The sequence below is a fragment of the Macrobrachium nipponense genome, chromosome 6, assembly GCF_015104395.2.
Source record: "Macrobrachium nipponense isolate FS-2020 chromosome 6, ASM1510439v2, whole genome shotgun sequence".
Lineage (NCBI taxonomy): Eukaryota > Metazoa > Arthropoda > Malacostraca > Decapoda > Palaemonidae > Macrobrachium > Macrobrachium nipponense.
The window spans coordinates 100,796,490-100,810,680 of NC_061108.1; the positions used below are offsets into that span (position 1 = coordinate 100,796,490).

Here is a 14,191-nt window from a genome sequence, read left to right on the forward strand (position 1 = left end):
TTAACACGCCCCAGTTACTATACCGACACCCTATAAGGGTGAGCGAGCTGGGTATATTCCTAGCATTCCATGCAACTTTTTTCTCTGGTATATTTAGCAATATTTATATCTTAGAAATGGTGCTATAAGGAGCATTTCACTGGGTGACACAGGTCATACGCCCAGAAATAGATTTTTCCTTTGTCAAAATCCCTTAAAAATGACAAATTTTCGAAGATAATTTATATTTTTCATAGCTACAAACCAGAGGTCTTAACAATAGGATAATTTCTAGCACCTAGCTGGATCTGGTTAAAAAACAGATGAAAGCAAGGAATCTTGTGATATCTGGCACTCTTGCGTAGATCGGGTGAAGGATGGTCGAAGACCATTCACTTACGATCACACATCAGTCTTTCCCAACTCAGGATGTCCTAACAAACAGAGGGGCGGCTAGAGGCGGGCAGTATAATGTTAAGACCTCAGGTTTGTAGCTATGAAAAATACAAATTGTCTTGGAAAATTTGTCATTTGTTCATACACAAACAAACCTTCAGGCTTAACAATAGGATAGACTCATACTATATATTTTATGGGCATCATACTCCCTTGTCAGTGTGGAGAAAATGAAGGAGCATGATACTCTGAAACTGGTTGTGGAATTTTAAAAATATATTTGTTCTCCAATATCTGATTTTTTCCAAGTATTGTGCCCATATATTAGTAGTTGTTATGAAAAGTAAAGTATTAATGGTAATATTGCTTAAAATTTCAAGGAGGATTACAGGCTCCTGTTAGATTTACTGACCAGGGATACTGGTGGGTGGTGCTCTTTGTGCTGACATCAGGAGGGAAAAGTCTCCTGCTTGGTATAAAGACAGGCTTCTCTCTCAGTACATAGGACTTCCAGTAGGCGTTGTATGATTAGTGATTTCAGTATACTGTATTAGTATGAATCATATTTTTTTCTGCGCAGTCCTCCACTTTGACTGGGTGGTATTTATAGTGTGGGGTTCCTGGTTGTATCCTGCTTCCTTAGGAATCCATGACTTTTCTTACTATGTGTACTGTTTCCAGGAGCACTCTTCTGCATGATTCCTGGAGGTACTTCAGCCTCTGATTTTTCCAGATTCCTTATCAGGGATCTTGGGATTGTGCCTAGTGTTCCTATGATTATGGGTACAATTTCCACTGGCGTATCCCATATCCTTCTTATTCCTATTTTCAGGTCTTGATATTTATCCATTTTTTCCCTTTCTTTGTCTTCAACTCTGGTGTCCATGGTATTGCGACATCAGTGAGTGATACTTTCTTCTTGATTTTGTTAATCAACGTTACATCTGGTCTATTTGCACGTATCACCCTATCTGTTCTGATACCATAGTCCCAGAGGATCTTTGCCTGATCGTTTTCTATCACTCAAGCAGGTTGGTGCTCATACCACTTATCACTGCAAGGTAGCTGGTGTTTCCTGCACAGGCTCCAGTGGAAGGCTTTTGCCACTGAATCATGCCTCTGCTTGTACTGGTTCTGTGCAAGTGCCGGACATCCGCTTCCTATGTGATTTATGGTCTTGTTTTCCATATTGTACTTCCTGCATATTGGCGAGATGTTATTTCCATCTATCGTTCTTTGAATATATCTGGTTCTTAGAGCCTGATCTTATGCTGCTGTTATCATTCCTCCTGTTTCCTTCTTGAGCTATCCCCTCTGTAGCCATTGCCATGTTTCATCACTGGTGGCCAGTTCTTTAGTCTGGCTCGTGTATTGTCCATGCATTGGTTTGTTGTGCCATTCCTCTGTTCTGTTTGTCATTCTCCTGTCTCTGTATATTTCTTGGTCTTCGTCTACTTTTATCAGGCCTTCTTCCCATGCACTCTTGAGCCACTCGTCTTCACTGGTTTTCAGATATTGCCCCAGTGTTCTGTTCTTGATGTTGACGCAGTCCTCTATGCTTAGTAGCCCTCTCCCTCCTTCCTTTCGTGTTATGTATAGTCTGTCCGTATCTGCTCTTGGGTGTAGTGCTTTGTGTATTGTCATATGTTTCCGAGTTTTCTGGTCTATGCTGCGGAGTTCTGCCTTCATCCATTCCACTATTCCTGCACTGTATCTGATTACTGGTACTGCCCATGCGCTTATGGCTTTTATCATATTTCTGGCATTGAGTTTTGACTTGAGTATTGCCTTAAGTCTGCATATATTTTTTTCCTGATAGAGTCCTTCATCTCTTGGTGCTTTATATCCTCTCCCTCCATTATTCCCAGGTATTTGTATCCTGTCTCATCAAAGTGTTTGATGTTGCTCCATCTCGTAGCCTTATCCCTTCAGTCCTTGTTACTTTGCCCTTTTGTATGTTGACCAAGGCACATTTTTCTATTCCAAACTCCATCTTGATGTCCCCAGATACAATCCATACAGTCTGGATTAGGGTACCAATTTCCTTGATGCTCTCACCATACAGCTTGATGTCATCCATGAACATCAGATGGTTCATTCTGTTGCCTCTTCTTGAGATGGTACCCAGCATCCATCTTCTGCAGCACTTTTGTCATGGGAACCATGGCTACTACAAAGAGTAGTGGGGATAGTGAGTCACCCTGGAAGATCCCTCTCCTGATATTAACTTCTGCTAATCTTATTCCAGAGCTTGTAAGTATTGCATTCCACTTGCGCATTGTATTCTTACGAAGGTGATGGTGTTTTCCTCTGCCCCATATGTTTTCAGGCATTCTATTAGCCATGTGTGGGTTATCGTGTAGAAATTTTCTTGTAGTCAATCCATGCCATGCTTAGGTTGGTTTTCCTTCTCTCACTGTTCTTCATTACCATTTTGTCTATCAGGAGCTGGTCTTTTGTGCCCCTACACTACCTTCTGCAGCCTTTCTGCTGGTGTGGGATGGTGTTCGTATCCTGTAGGTAGTTGTATAGCTTTCACTGATGACACTTGTTAGTAACTTCCACATTATTGGTAAGCCAGTGGTACCTTGTAGTTACTGGCTATATTTGCCTTGCTCTTATCTTTCTGTACTAATGATGCTCTCCATTTGGGCGCATGGTGGTTTGTGATATAATGCTGGAGTTGTTCTGCTATTCATGGGTGTAGGGTCATGACATTTTTGAGCCAGTATCCATGGACTTCATCGGGACCTGGGGCTTTCCAGTTGGGCATTTTCTTTAGTTGGTGTCTGATTGTGTCTGTTGTGATCTCAGTGAATCTTTGTTTTATTCTCTCCGTTTCTTCTGCTTTGACTTCCTGGAGCCATGTTACATTTCTCTAAAGGTAGTTGTCGACTTACAACCGCAATTGGTTACGACCAACCGGTTGTAAATCGATTTGGACGTAAGTCAGCCCGTGTTAATTTACTATAAGAATATTATACTAGCCTAGCGTACACTAGGGTAATCAGTACCATCTTTACATATGGGGTAGCCTAGCCTACACTACACAGCATACTTTATACATATATGGCATAGTAATTAGTAATTAGTATACAGCTAATTCTCTAGGTTCATTGTACATTGGCTTATGATAATTCAGTACAAAGAGAAATTGAATAATATTTAACAAGGTAGCCTTGCATATATGATGATGATGTCATGGTACATATATCGTATATATACAAATACAGTAGCCTAGCCTACAGTATACTGTATACGTACTTCATATACAATGTAATTTAGTAATTTATTAATATGAGCCAATTTTGGAGGTTCAGTGCATTCTGACTATGATATATCAGTAGAAAAAAAAAATTGGATATGAAACGGTAATCAGATTAGGATTGACACAGGTATACCTAATTGAGTGATGTCAGGCTGCTGACGGCTACGTATATTTATGAAATAAAAACACAATGAATATGCATCTTTTCCATGAATCTTTTAAACATTTATACATTACTGTATCCAATAATATTGTATGTATTATCATATTATTGTATCATAAAATACTAACAAAGCAGTCAATGTTTTGGTTTGGATATCAGCTGATGGCGAATAAGAGTATTTCGCAGTATTTAACTCAATACATATATCCATTATTCACGGAAAATCCACCTATTCGCAGTATTTTTCACTGAGAAATATTTATAAATTACTTCATTTTCAATCCTTTTCGCGACTATATGCAGTTTTTGTGATAAAACTATTAAAATACTCAGGTATAAGTTTTTTTTTTTACTATCAAAATACTTAGGCAGTTCTAAGCATTTTGAGAGTGTTTTCAAGTATTCGCAGATTTTAGCTAGGGGGGTCTGTTACCCATCCCCCACGAATGCAGGGGTCTACTGTATCTCACTTCTGTTCCTTCAGACGTCTCCATTGCCTGTCAATTCCCTGCACACATTACCAAGTCTGGTATTTCAAGAGTTTCAGCTTGATAATATATGAGCCTTCATCCATGATTTAACCTTTGAGGGTTGCTGACTTTTTTTATAAGCTTCTCTCTCCTAAACATGATATTGTTATGATACAATAAAGTTTGTTCATACTTACCTGGCAGATATATATATAGCTGTATTTTCTGAAGTCCGACAGAATTTTTAAAAACTTCCGACACACGCAGTGGTCGGCCAGGTGGTTAGTACCCATTCCCGCCGCTGGGAGGCGGGTATCAGGAACCATTCCCATTTTCTATTCATAATTTTTATTTCCACTATCCCCTGAGGGGAGGTGGGTGGGTACTTGATTATATATATCTGCCAGGTAAGTATGAACAAACTTTATTGTATCATAACAATATATGCATGTTCATGAAACTTACCTGTCAGATATATATATAGCTGAATCCCACCTTTGGAGGTGGGAAGGGACAGAATAGAAGGATTTTGGGAAACAAATGCATGCAGATGATTTACATCTTGGTTCCACCTGTTAGCATAGCTGGCTTCGTGGTTACTGCCACGTAAGTCTGCTTGTGCTACTAGAGTTGCCAGCGAGGTAGAGACCTATATAGCTGGTGCACTCCAGATGATCTGTCAACAGGGGCGAGACCACGACGTGACTAGACCATATTGACCATACCATGAGGGCTAAGAAGTAAAATAAATATATATATATATAAATATATATATCACCACCTGACCAACCTAGCCAAAGTTAAGGTGTGTTAACTAAGGCTTAAGAGTTAAGAAGTCGCCGTTGTCGGCGACTCAACAACTAAATTAAGAGCTCTTCCTAACCATTTTCTACAGGATAGGATGAGTGGTACTTCTTGCCCCCAAGATTGTGTCTGCAGACACGTATGGCCCTAGCGAGCAGCAGATCTCATATGCCATCTTCACATCTCGCAGGGAGTGTGAAGTGAACACAGAGTTGCTTCGCTAAAACATGGTACTCAGGATGTTGCTGAGTGCCATGCTCTGTTGAAATGCTTCCGAGGCCGCGCCCTCACCTCGTGAGCATTCAGATAAAAAGATTTCAAATCTTTGTGCAAACACAATGAAGGAGCATTTTTGAAAGAACTCCTTAACACTAAAGCCAGGGTGTTCTTCGATATGGGCAAGTCTGGTCTTTTTCGGAACACTGCAGATTGCCCGAATGACTTCGACTTTCTTGAGTTTTATGTAGATAAAACTTGAGAGACCCGACAGGGCACAGGACTCTCTCTGGCTCCTGCCCACTAACTTGCGCCATCCTTGCTTCCAAGCTCCTGGCCCAAGGACAAAACGGGTTTCCATTCTTAGGCCACAACGGAAGGCTTAGAGAGCACACCGCCTTGTGTTCTCTAAAGCCAAAACTTGTGACGATGGCTTAAAATCTCACTAACCCTCTTTGTCGTATCTAGGGTGGTTAGAAGAAGGCCTTCCTGATCACATGCAAGAAGTTAACAGGTAGGAGAGGTTCGAATGCTTTGACATCAAGAACTTCAGACTACATCTAAGTTCCATATTGAAAGCTTCGATCTGGACATGCACAGTCAGTCCGTCTGTACTAAAGTCAGGTGACCGACCAGTTGACCAGTCAGACGAATCAAGGACAGCAAGGCTGTACCCTGAAGACCATAAGGCACTATTCTTCGCTGAAGGATGAGTGTCTGGACTGCCTGGGCGAATCAATCTAAGCAAACCTTGGGGGTGTATCAACGCAACCCAACGTCGTCAGCGAATCAACTCCTGACTCGAGCTTCTGGTGCCAGGAGAAAGGAGCGAGGAGCAAAAAGGCGATTCAGTCCCAAAGGAAGAATGCCTGACAGTCCAACCTGGTCTCATGTTACACGATCATCGGGGGTGTATAAACGCAACCGACTTCGTCAACAAGAAACTCAGGGCTACTATATGTCGCCTGATCTCGCACGAGTGTCTGACTCCGAGAAAACACGGTGAGACAAAAAGTAGATGGTGAGCGAGGTTCGAGATTCCACAGAACTCAAAGATCGTGAAGGGCTTTGTTGTTTGACAGACGCAAATCTCTGAGCCCAAAGGCGTCAACAACATATTTGCGTATTCTTTAATAGTTGTGACTGCCAGCTTATCCCATTCTTCAGACGGAAATGGAAGACGGTAATCTTATTCCTGTCAACATCTCGATAGCCTGAACGTAGTCAGACTCAGAGCGGAGAGGTTATAGGTACCTTTCGAGTTAGAGTAGACCGACTCTCTCGGAAAAGGTCCTTGGAAAGTGAACTAGGAAGTATGTGACCTCTGTGAATCCAGGATCCTGAAGGCCAACATGGGGCGATCAGCGTCATTGTCGCTCCCTGTGACGTCATAAATCCTCTTATTACATTTCCTAAGCGATTGAAAAAGGGGAAAAGAGACTAAATATCCATCCCCGTTCAATATCATAGGATGGCGTTTAATGGTACCGATCCCGGATCGAGAATAAGGGAGCAGAGAAGAAGAAGCCTCTTCGTCCTCAACATATCGAAGAGAAGAATGAAAGGGCGTCCCTAAAGTCTCCACAACTCTCAACTTACTTCTAAAGAAAGATTCCACTCGGAAGTCAATAGTTGCTGCCGTCGATCGAGACGATTCGTACGGACTTTTGCAATCCTGTAACGAACCTCTAGAGGATCGTTACATTCTACGCCTGTTGTTATAATAGGCTTTCTCGTAAACTCGAACAGGGACCGAGAGAAGATACTTCTTAAGATATGAGAGAGCTGTGGAATATCAGAGTTGATCTGGACCACTGGTTCCCAAAACTCGTTACGAGGACTGGAGGGACTACCGAATCGCTTTTACTTCTTTCAGATTAAGATCCAGGACATCTGAAACCCTATCCAGATGTCCGGCACCTTCTTTCTATCACCTCAGGTGATAAACGCACTGAGAGATGTTCAGAATCATTCCTAGATCTTGAATAATATTCAGTTTCCCGGTAGGAAAAAACTGTGGTCTGAATTGCAGTCTATTCGGGGAAACAAACTTCTTCAGGAAGGAAATGGTCCCCAGCAAGCTCATCCATTCCCTCCCCGAGTATGCTTACTTCCCTAATAAGGCTGCGCTTTGCCTAAGCAGGAGAGCATATAAAAGTGCAATGTTGCGGTAGACTCGTAGTTCTATACCGTGCGGTAACGAGCACCGAAATGATTAAGAGATAACTCTGTTGAACATAGTAAGGCAAAACGAATGCAACGTTTATTCATTCACGTAAGAAATCCCCTCAATCTTAGGCTAAAGTCCGTGATTGTAGGACAGAGATACAGTTAGTCAGTCAATCCCGCAGGAGACACGTAACCGCCAGCACAGAGATACGGTTAGTCAGTCAATCCCGCAGGAGAGAGAGAGACGTAACCTACCGGGCATGACAGCGCCCGATCTGTTACTGGCTCGGTTGGACTGGAGGACAGACCCAGCGTGACAGCAGCAGCCAGCAGCTTACGAACGTCGTCTCTTAACTTTATGTCTGGGTTGCCAGCTACCCTATTCTACGAAGAAATAGGTTCGTTATTTTTTGAGCAGAAAGACTCTCAAGCTGGTATATTTAAGCGAAACAGAAAACGCTAAATATATAGATGCGTTTGTGTCGTCAGAACACTACCATACAACAGTAAAAGATAAATCGGAAACTCCTGGAAGGCTGCAGGGAGTAACTATTAAATGTCCTTAAAATAGACAATAGACCTCTCGGTTGCCATCCGAAGAGGTAACTACAGCAAGCGTATATGACTTGAACCAACCAGAAGTAAAATAACGCAAGGCAAAATATGAAATTATATCACAATAAAGTTTGTTCATACTTACCTGGCAGACATATATATAGCTGAATTCGGAAATACAGCTACATACATATCTGACAGGCAAGTTTCATGAACAAAACTTAAGAGAATCGAAGCAGTCACCTCAAGCTTCTTATGTTATTGGACATAAGCGTTCATTGACGTAGTCTACAAGTCTATTTCTTGTACGAGTCTGCGAATGACGAATGAGAGCTCTTCCGAATCTTGTCAATAAGAGCTTATTCGCTCACGCAATATCAAGTTAATGAGATGTTTGTCAATGACTAACCCATTTACGGGACAAAGAGATATTTTGTCAATGAGGGGATACCCACTTACTTGACAAAACGAAAGTATATTGTCAATGGGGGAAAGTCACTGAATTGACAAAACATAATCCAGGGAGTCAAGCATTTAATTTTTCCGATTCCCGTCTCAAACGAGGAAGGGGCAAGAATCCTGTTAAGAGACTGGGCTTACGGCAGGTAGAACGACGATGTTCAATTCGGCAGCGTAGTCCCGACTAGAAACTAACAAAATCTATCATCTGAAAAACCCTTTCAGATGGGCTAAAAAGCTTGCAAAATTATCCTGGGAAGAGGAAGAAACTCTCCAACCAGCTTCCTCTCCCGTATCACAACTAATGCCTGCTAAAGCTTAAAATTTATTGGCAGTATGGCAAAGGAAGTCCTGTCTTGCGCTTTCCTGAAGAGCGTCCTTTTGATGAGTGCCTTTGCAAGAATCCCACTGAACGTTGCCGAGAGTCCTGACGTGCAGGACATCGAGCCTTACATAACCCGTAACTGCCTTATCGCAAAGTCTTGACTGCGGTAGTGGCAACTTAAATTTATTGGCAGAATGGCAAAGGTTGCGGTAGAGCAAACGAGATCTTCCCTTGAGCTTTCCTTAACTCCATCCACCTATGCGAAAAGCAATATTAATTGACAGAGACCTCTTGAATTCACGAAACCCGATGTCTTGCTGGGTTTCGAAGAAGAAGTTGTCTGTTCACTTTAAACTTCCTCCGAAGCACTGCCTACTTCACATTCTTTGCAGGTGAGGTAGAAGGTATCACCGGAGGTAGAGGTAAAAATTCTTTAGGCCCAAATCTGAAACAAGAGCTTGAAGAGTTCAACAGAAACGTTCAGCCAGGCGACACCCCTGGCGTGCGCTGGTGCACGCTCGGCGTCCACTGGCGCGCTCGGCGTCCACTGGCGCGCGCTCGGCGTCCACTGGAGCGCGCTCGGCGTCCACTGGCGCGCGCGCTTGGCGTGCACCCGCGCGCGCCTGGAGTCCATCCGAGCGTCCCGGGCGTCCGCTCTCAAAAGCTTCCTGCTACTATGACTTCTTTTACGTATTTCTCGGTGGAAAGACGGAAACGAGTTCAGGCGACGTTCGCCTTCTTACTTCTCACTGAAACGCATAACGAGAGAGAGAGAGAGGACGTGAAGCGTCCTCTTCTATAAAGCTTCTATTTAGAGGGCGCGAGTCCTTCCGAAAGCTCCAACCCCTGCATGGGGAGGACGCTTCGGAGGACGAGAAGCAATCTTTCAGGATTCGTGCACGCGCACGCACTTTGGCAGTCTGGGGATTTTCATCAGAAACTGCCGAAGGCACGCCAGATCGGTGGGGGTTCCTTGTAACCCTCCTTAGGCTTTCGACATGCTCCCTCCCCGGGTCCTGGGAGTCAAGCAGAGGTCCCGGCCTAGAGGCGAAACGAGGCCGATCTGACGCACCCTCCACTACACAAGGGGTATCACTGCACTTCTGCACTTCACTTTTACTCTCTAAAGCAAGCACTTTCGATTCTAAGTTACGAATCGAAAGAGTATCAGAGAAAGGGCAATTCCTCTACAGACACTGCTTAGGGCCCGAAGGCAACACTGCAGGGTTAGGAGTAACAATTACAGAAGTAGCACTTCACAGCAATGAAGGAGAGCGAGCACCTCTCGTAGACATATTCATAGCCCGTAGGCCATACTACAGGGTTAGGCAAATAAAGTCTACAGGAAGGTTAGCAGGTTCACTACCCTGACTTTTGTTACTGATTAATTGCGTACATACGAATCATACGTCTTCCTTACGGAATTAGACATGTTTACTGATTAATTGCGTACATACGAATCATACGTCTTCCTTACGGAATAGACAAAGTCTCACACTCCTTACATGACAAATCTCAACAAAGAAGCAAGACCCATACCCCTCGTACATACCAAGTGCGGATCTACCGAAGCTTTCGGTAGCCACACCATATCTTTGCAGACAACCCCGTCTGAAACTAGCCTAACTAGATTCAGATATTTTATGCAAAAATGAATCAAATTCAAATCAATTTTAAGATAGCGTATGCCTAGCCACAAATCCAAGTAAATAAATCAAAAGACAATTAGGATACTTAGCGGCAATGAAGTTTCCAAAATCCTAAGACGGAGGTACTGAAAACAGGTGTTTTCAGCACCAGCGACAGAAAAATTATGAATAGAAAATGGGAATGGTTCCTGATACCCGCCTCCCAGCGGCGGGAATGGGTACTAAAACCGCCACCTGGCCGACTCCACTGCGGTTGTGTCGGAAGTTTTTAAAAATTCTGTCGGACTTCAGAAAATACAGCTATATATATATCTGACAGGTAAGTTTCATGAACAAACTATGGTTTAATAGTTTTTGAGCCTCACTGTTATACTACCAAGAGCGCAAATTCTGGTTCCCAATAACGATGGTCATCACAATGCCCTGCTTGGCACACTGTAGATGGTAATAAGGTTATTTGCTGGATCCCTTTGATTTTTGTCATTTAATTTTCATACTGTTCTTTTGATCTCTTCTCACCTGGCTGCCCATACAGTACTTACCATATTTAAGTAGCTGACTACACTTTCTTAGTGAGCTGAGCCAAAATAAGACTTTGGAGTAATAAGCACTTAATGCAACTTGAGAAAAATGTGTCTATAGCAAACCCAGCACTATACTTATTATGTCTTTCCAGTCATTAAGCATAAGTAGAATAAGAAGTTTAATTTCTTGTTTTTGCTATAAAGATTTGAAGAAATGAGTAGGACTTGTGTTAATTGGAAATAATTAGCCATTAACTTTTATGATATATTTTAGAGCATAATGAGAATTTAAATTTTTTTTTCAGCATCTTTTTGATTTCTTAGATGCCTTAATTACTCAGCAAACTTCTCCCTCTGAAGCTTATCGCAAATTTGATGAATTAGGATCTCGTCACATTGAGTTACTTCGGAAATTAACCAAGATGGTACAGGAAGCCCGTCAAAATCACGATGATGATCAAGTAAAGAATGCAGTAAATGAGTATGAGGAAGTTTTAGAAAGATATATTCCAGTCCTTATGGCACAGGCTAAAATATACTGGGACTTGGAAAATTACTCACAAGTGGAGAAAATTTTCCGCAAGTCTGTTGAATTCTGCAATGAATCTGATGTCTGGAAACTCAATGTAGCTCATGTTCTTTTTATGCAAGAAAACAAATTTAAAGAAGCAACAGGATTTTATGAACCAATTGTCAAGAAGCATTACGATAACATTTTGAATGTAAGTGCCATTGTGTTGGCAAATCTTTGTGTTTCATATATAATGACAAGCCAAAATGAGGAAGCAGAAGAGCTTATGCGCAAGATTGAAAAGGAAGAAGAACAATTAGCATATGAAGACCCAGAAAAAAAAATATATCATTTATGTATAGTAAACTTGGTTATTGGAACCTTGTATTGTGCAAAGGGGAACTATGAATTTGGCATTTCAAGAGTCATCAAGAGTCTGGAACCCTACAACAAAAAGCTTGGAACTGACACTTGGTACTATGCTAAAAGATGTTTCCTTTCCTTGATTGAAAATTTAGCTAAACACATGATTACTGTGAAAGATTCTGTTATCATGGAATGCATACAGTTCTTAGAGCACTGTGAAGTCTATGGAAGAAATGTCAAAAGTCTGATAGAACAGCCACTGGAAGAAATGGCTATTCATCCTGGAAAGAATACTGTTACTTATGAATCTAGGCTTTTAAAAGCTCTACTTTTGCAGATTCAAAGAATGTAGTTTTACTTAGTTACTGAGTTTGTGTAAAATAACAGTTATTGTAGTGAAGAAAACTTTGTTCTAACAGGTTATATTTATATCCAGTTTTATTGCATACTGTTTTGATTGCAAGTGAGAATTGCCAAATGTACCAGTCCTTAAAGCAGAGTGATGATGTAGAACACTTGAGTATTAATTTGTAAATGATATAGGTGGAAACAGTACAGGAAGGACATACTAATCTGATTCAAGGATCTGCATTTTACTTCATTAAGAAACTGGAGAACTCATGTACATACAGCAAATTTTGTCAGCTTGCTGTTTTTGAAGTTACTTTGACAATTAATATGTAAAGAATTTGGAATGCAACTGGGAGGATTCCATATCTTAATGTACATTGCAGATTGATATTACAGAGCCACAGTTGCCTCCAACATTTGTCAAATTACAACACATTCCTTTTTGCACAATAGCTTGAAATGTTGACTTAGCAATTATTTTAATTCTGTAAGAAGACCCTTAATACAGGTAAAATAGTGTTTCCACATTTGCAACCACAAATTAGAAAATATGCTAACAAGGTACCTTTATTTCAGTGCAGTAATTTGCAGTACTCGGAAATTTCAGTTAATGTTTGTATATGTATAGAAGGGTGATCAGTTTTGACGAAGCACCAGTTGTTGACTGGATATTCAACACTCCAGAGAACCTTCTCATTGCTTGAGATTTAATACCCAGTGTTCACTTTGAGAGTATTGTTAAGGTTCATTGTTTTCTGTAAATTTGCAGCTTTTTTTCTAGTCATTATTTTTAGATTAATGCAATAGTTGGCATGTTTTCTGGTTATGTACATGGAGATGGCTTGCTTTTACATCATTGTTGCTCTCAGACTTTATTAGTATTCAATTGTCCGTTAAAATAGTAATTGCTTATTTCATTTGAATGTTTATGCAGTCCATTTGTAAATTTTTGCCAGATATTTAGGCAATACAGTGGGCTCCCAATTCGCGGATTTCTCTCTCGACCATATCTACCTATTATTTGCAATAAAATCGCTTATTCGCTGTATTTTTCAATGAGAAATATCCAGAAATTCCTGTTATTTATCAGTTTCATCATAAAATGCACTTTTTATGATAAAAGTGTTAAAAAAACCAGGTATAAAAATTTTTAGTGGGTTTTTCTTGAGATTTACCTACCAATATAGGCCATTTTCAGCATTTTTATAGGGGCTCCAACTATTCTTACAGAATTCTCACATTGCTGCTTTTGTGTCAAGTTCTTTTCTGATCAATTGTTCTCATTCCTTCTTATCACATGATCACATTATTTTGCCTGGTACCAATAATGCAAAGGTAGGCATATCTGCCACCCACACTCTGGAGAGGATCCTCTTGTTGCTGTTGAGGTTTTAATGGGACTATGTAAAATGCATTTCTGGGCTCAGCTCGTGTCGGCCTATGAAAGTATCCTTAATATCATTCTTTCTAGGTAAAATTAGCCTAAAATTACCAGAGAAAAACAAATTAAGAAAATGTCAGTAAAACTGACTCGCTCACTCTTAAAAAGAAGTGTCGGTATGATATAGGGGCGAGTGTGGAACACTACCACGAGACAAATACCAATTAGAACTTCCTATCAGAATCCCCCCAAGAGAGAGCTGATACCAACGGGCGATGCAGCCTCTACTACTACTACTAGAGGACGCCACGGACAGCAGCGCCCCTAGCGGTCATCCTTAATTTTTAGCACTAGCGACAAGTCGCCATTTTCTTGTGCGGTGTCTTTTTTGGGATTTATCATTGTAATCTACGATGGAACGCTCTGCAATTGCCACGGCTAAGTTAAGTAACTCATAAGTAATATTTTACCACAGTTTTATCTTCCGGGTACCAGTATTTTCCTCTTAATAGGTCATATACGGTTCCCCGGTTGTCTCGTGGCGGCCATGCTGCCTCGTAAGAATTCCCGGTCCTCCATACTGGGACTTCTTATACTTATGGGCT

General features: G+C 41.2%; 1 protein-coding gene across 5 annotated transcripts in view; it reads left to right on the top strand.

Moving 5' to 3' along the window:
- Positions 1 to 13,820, top strand: part of LOC135216729 (intraflagellar transport protein 70A-like) — a 351,887-nt gene extending 338,067 nt beyond the window's left edge. For 2 of the 5 annotated variants that reach the window (XM_064252192.1, XM_064252193.1), the window contains exon 9: positions 11,283 to 13,819. In XM_064252192.1, the coding sequence (XP_064108262.1) occupies positions 11,283 to 12,206 (924 nt within the window). In that variant the 3' untranslated portion in view covers positions 12,207 to 13,819. Of the gene's footprint in view, positions 1 to 11,282 lie in introns of all 5 variants that reach the window. The other 3 variants (XM_064252191.1, XM_064252190.1, XM_064252195.1) reach the window with 2 other exon arrangements.
- The last annotated feature ends 371 nt before the right edge of the window (positions 13,821 to 14,191 follow it).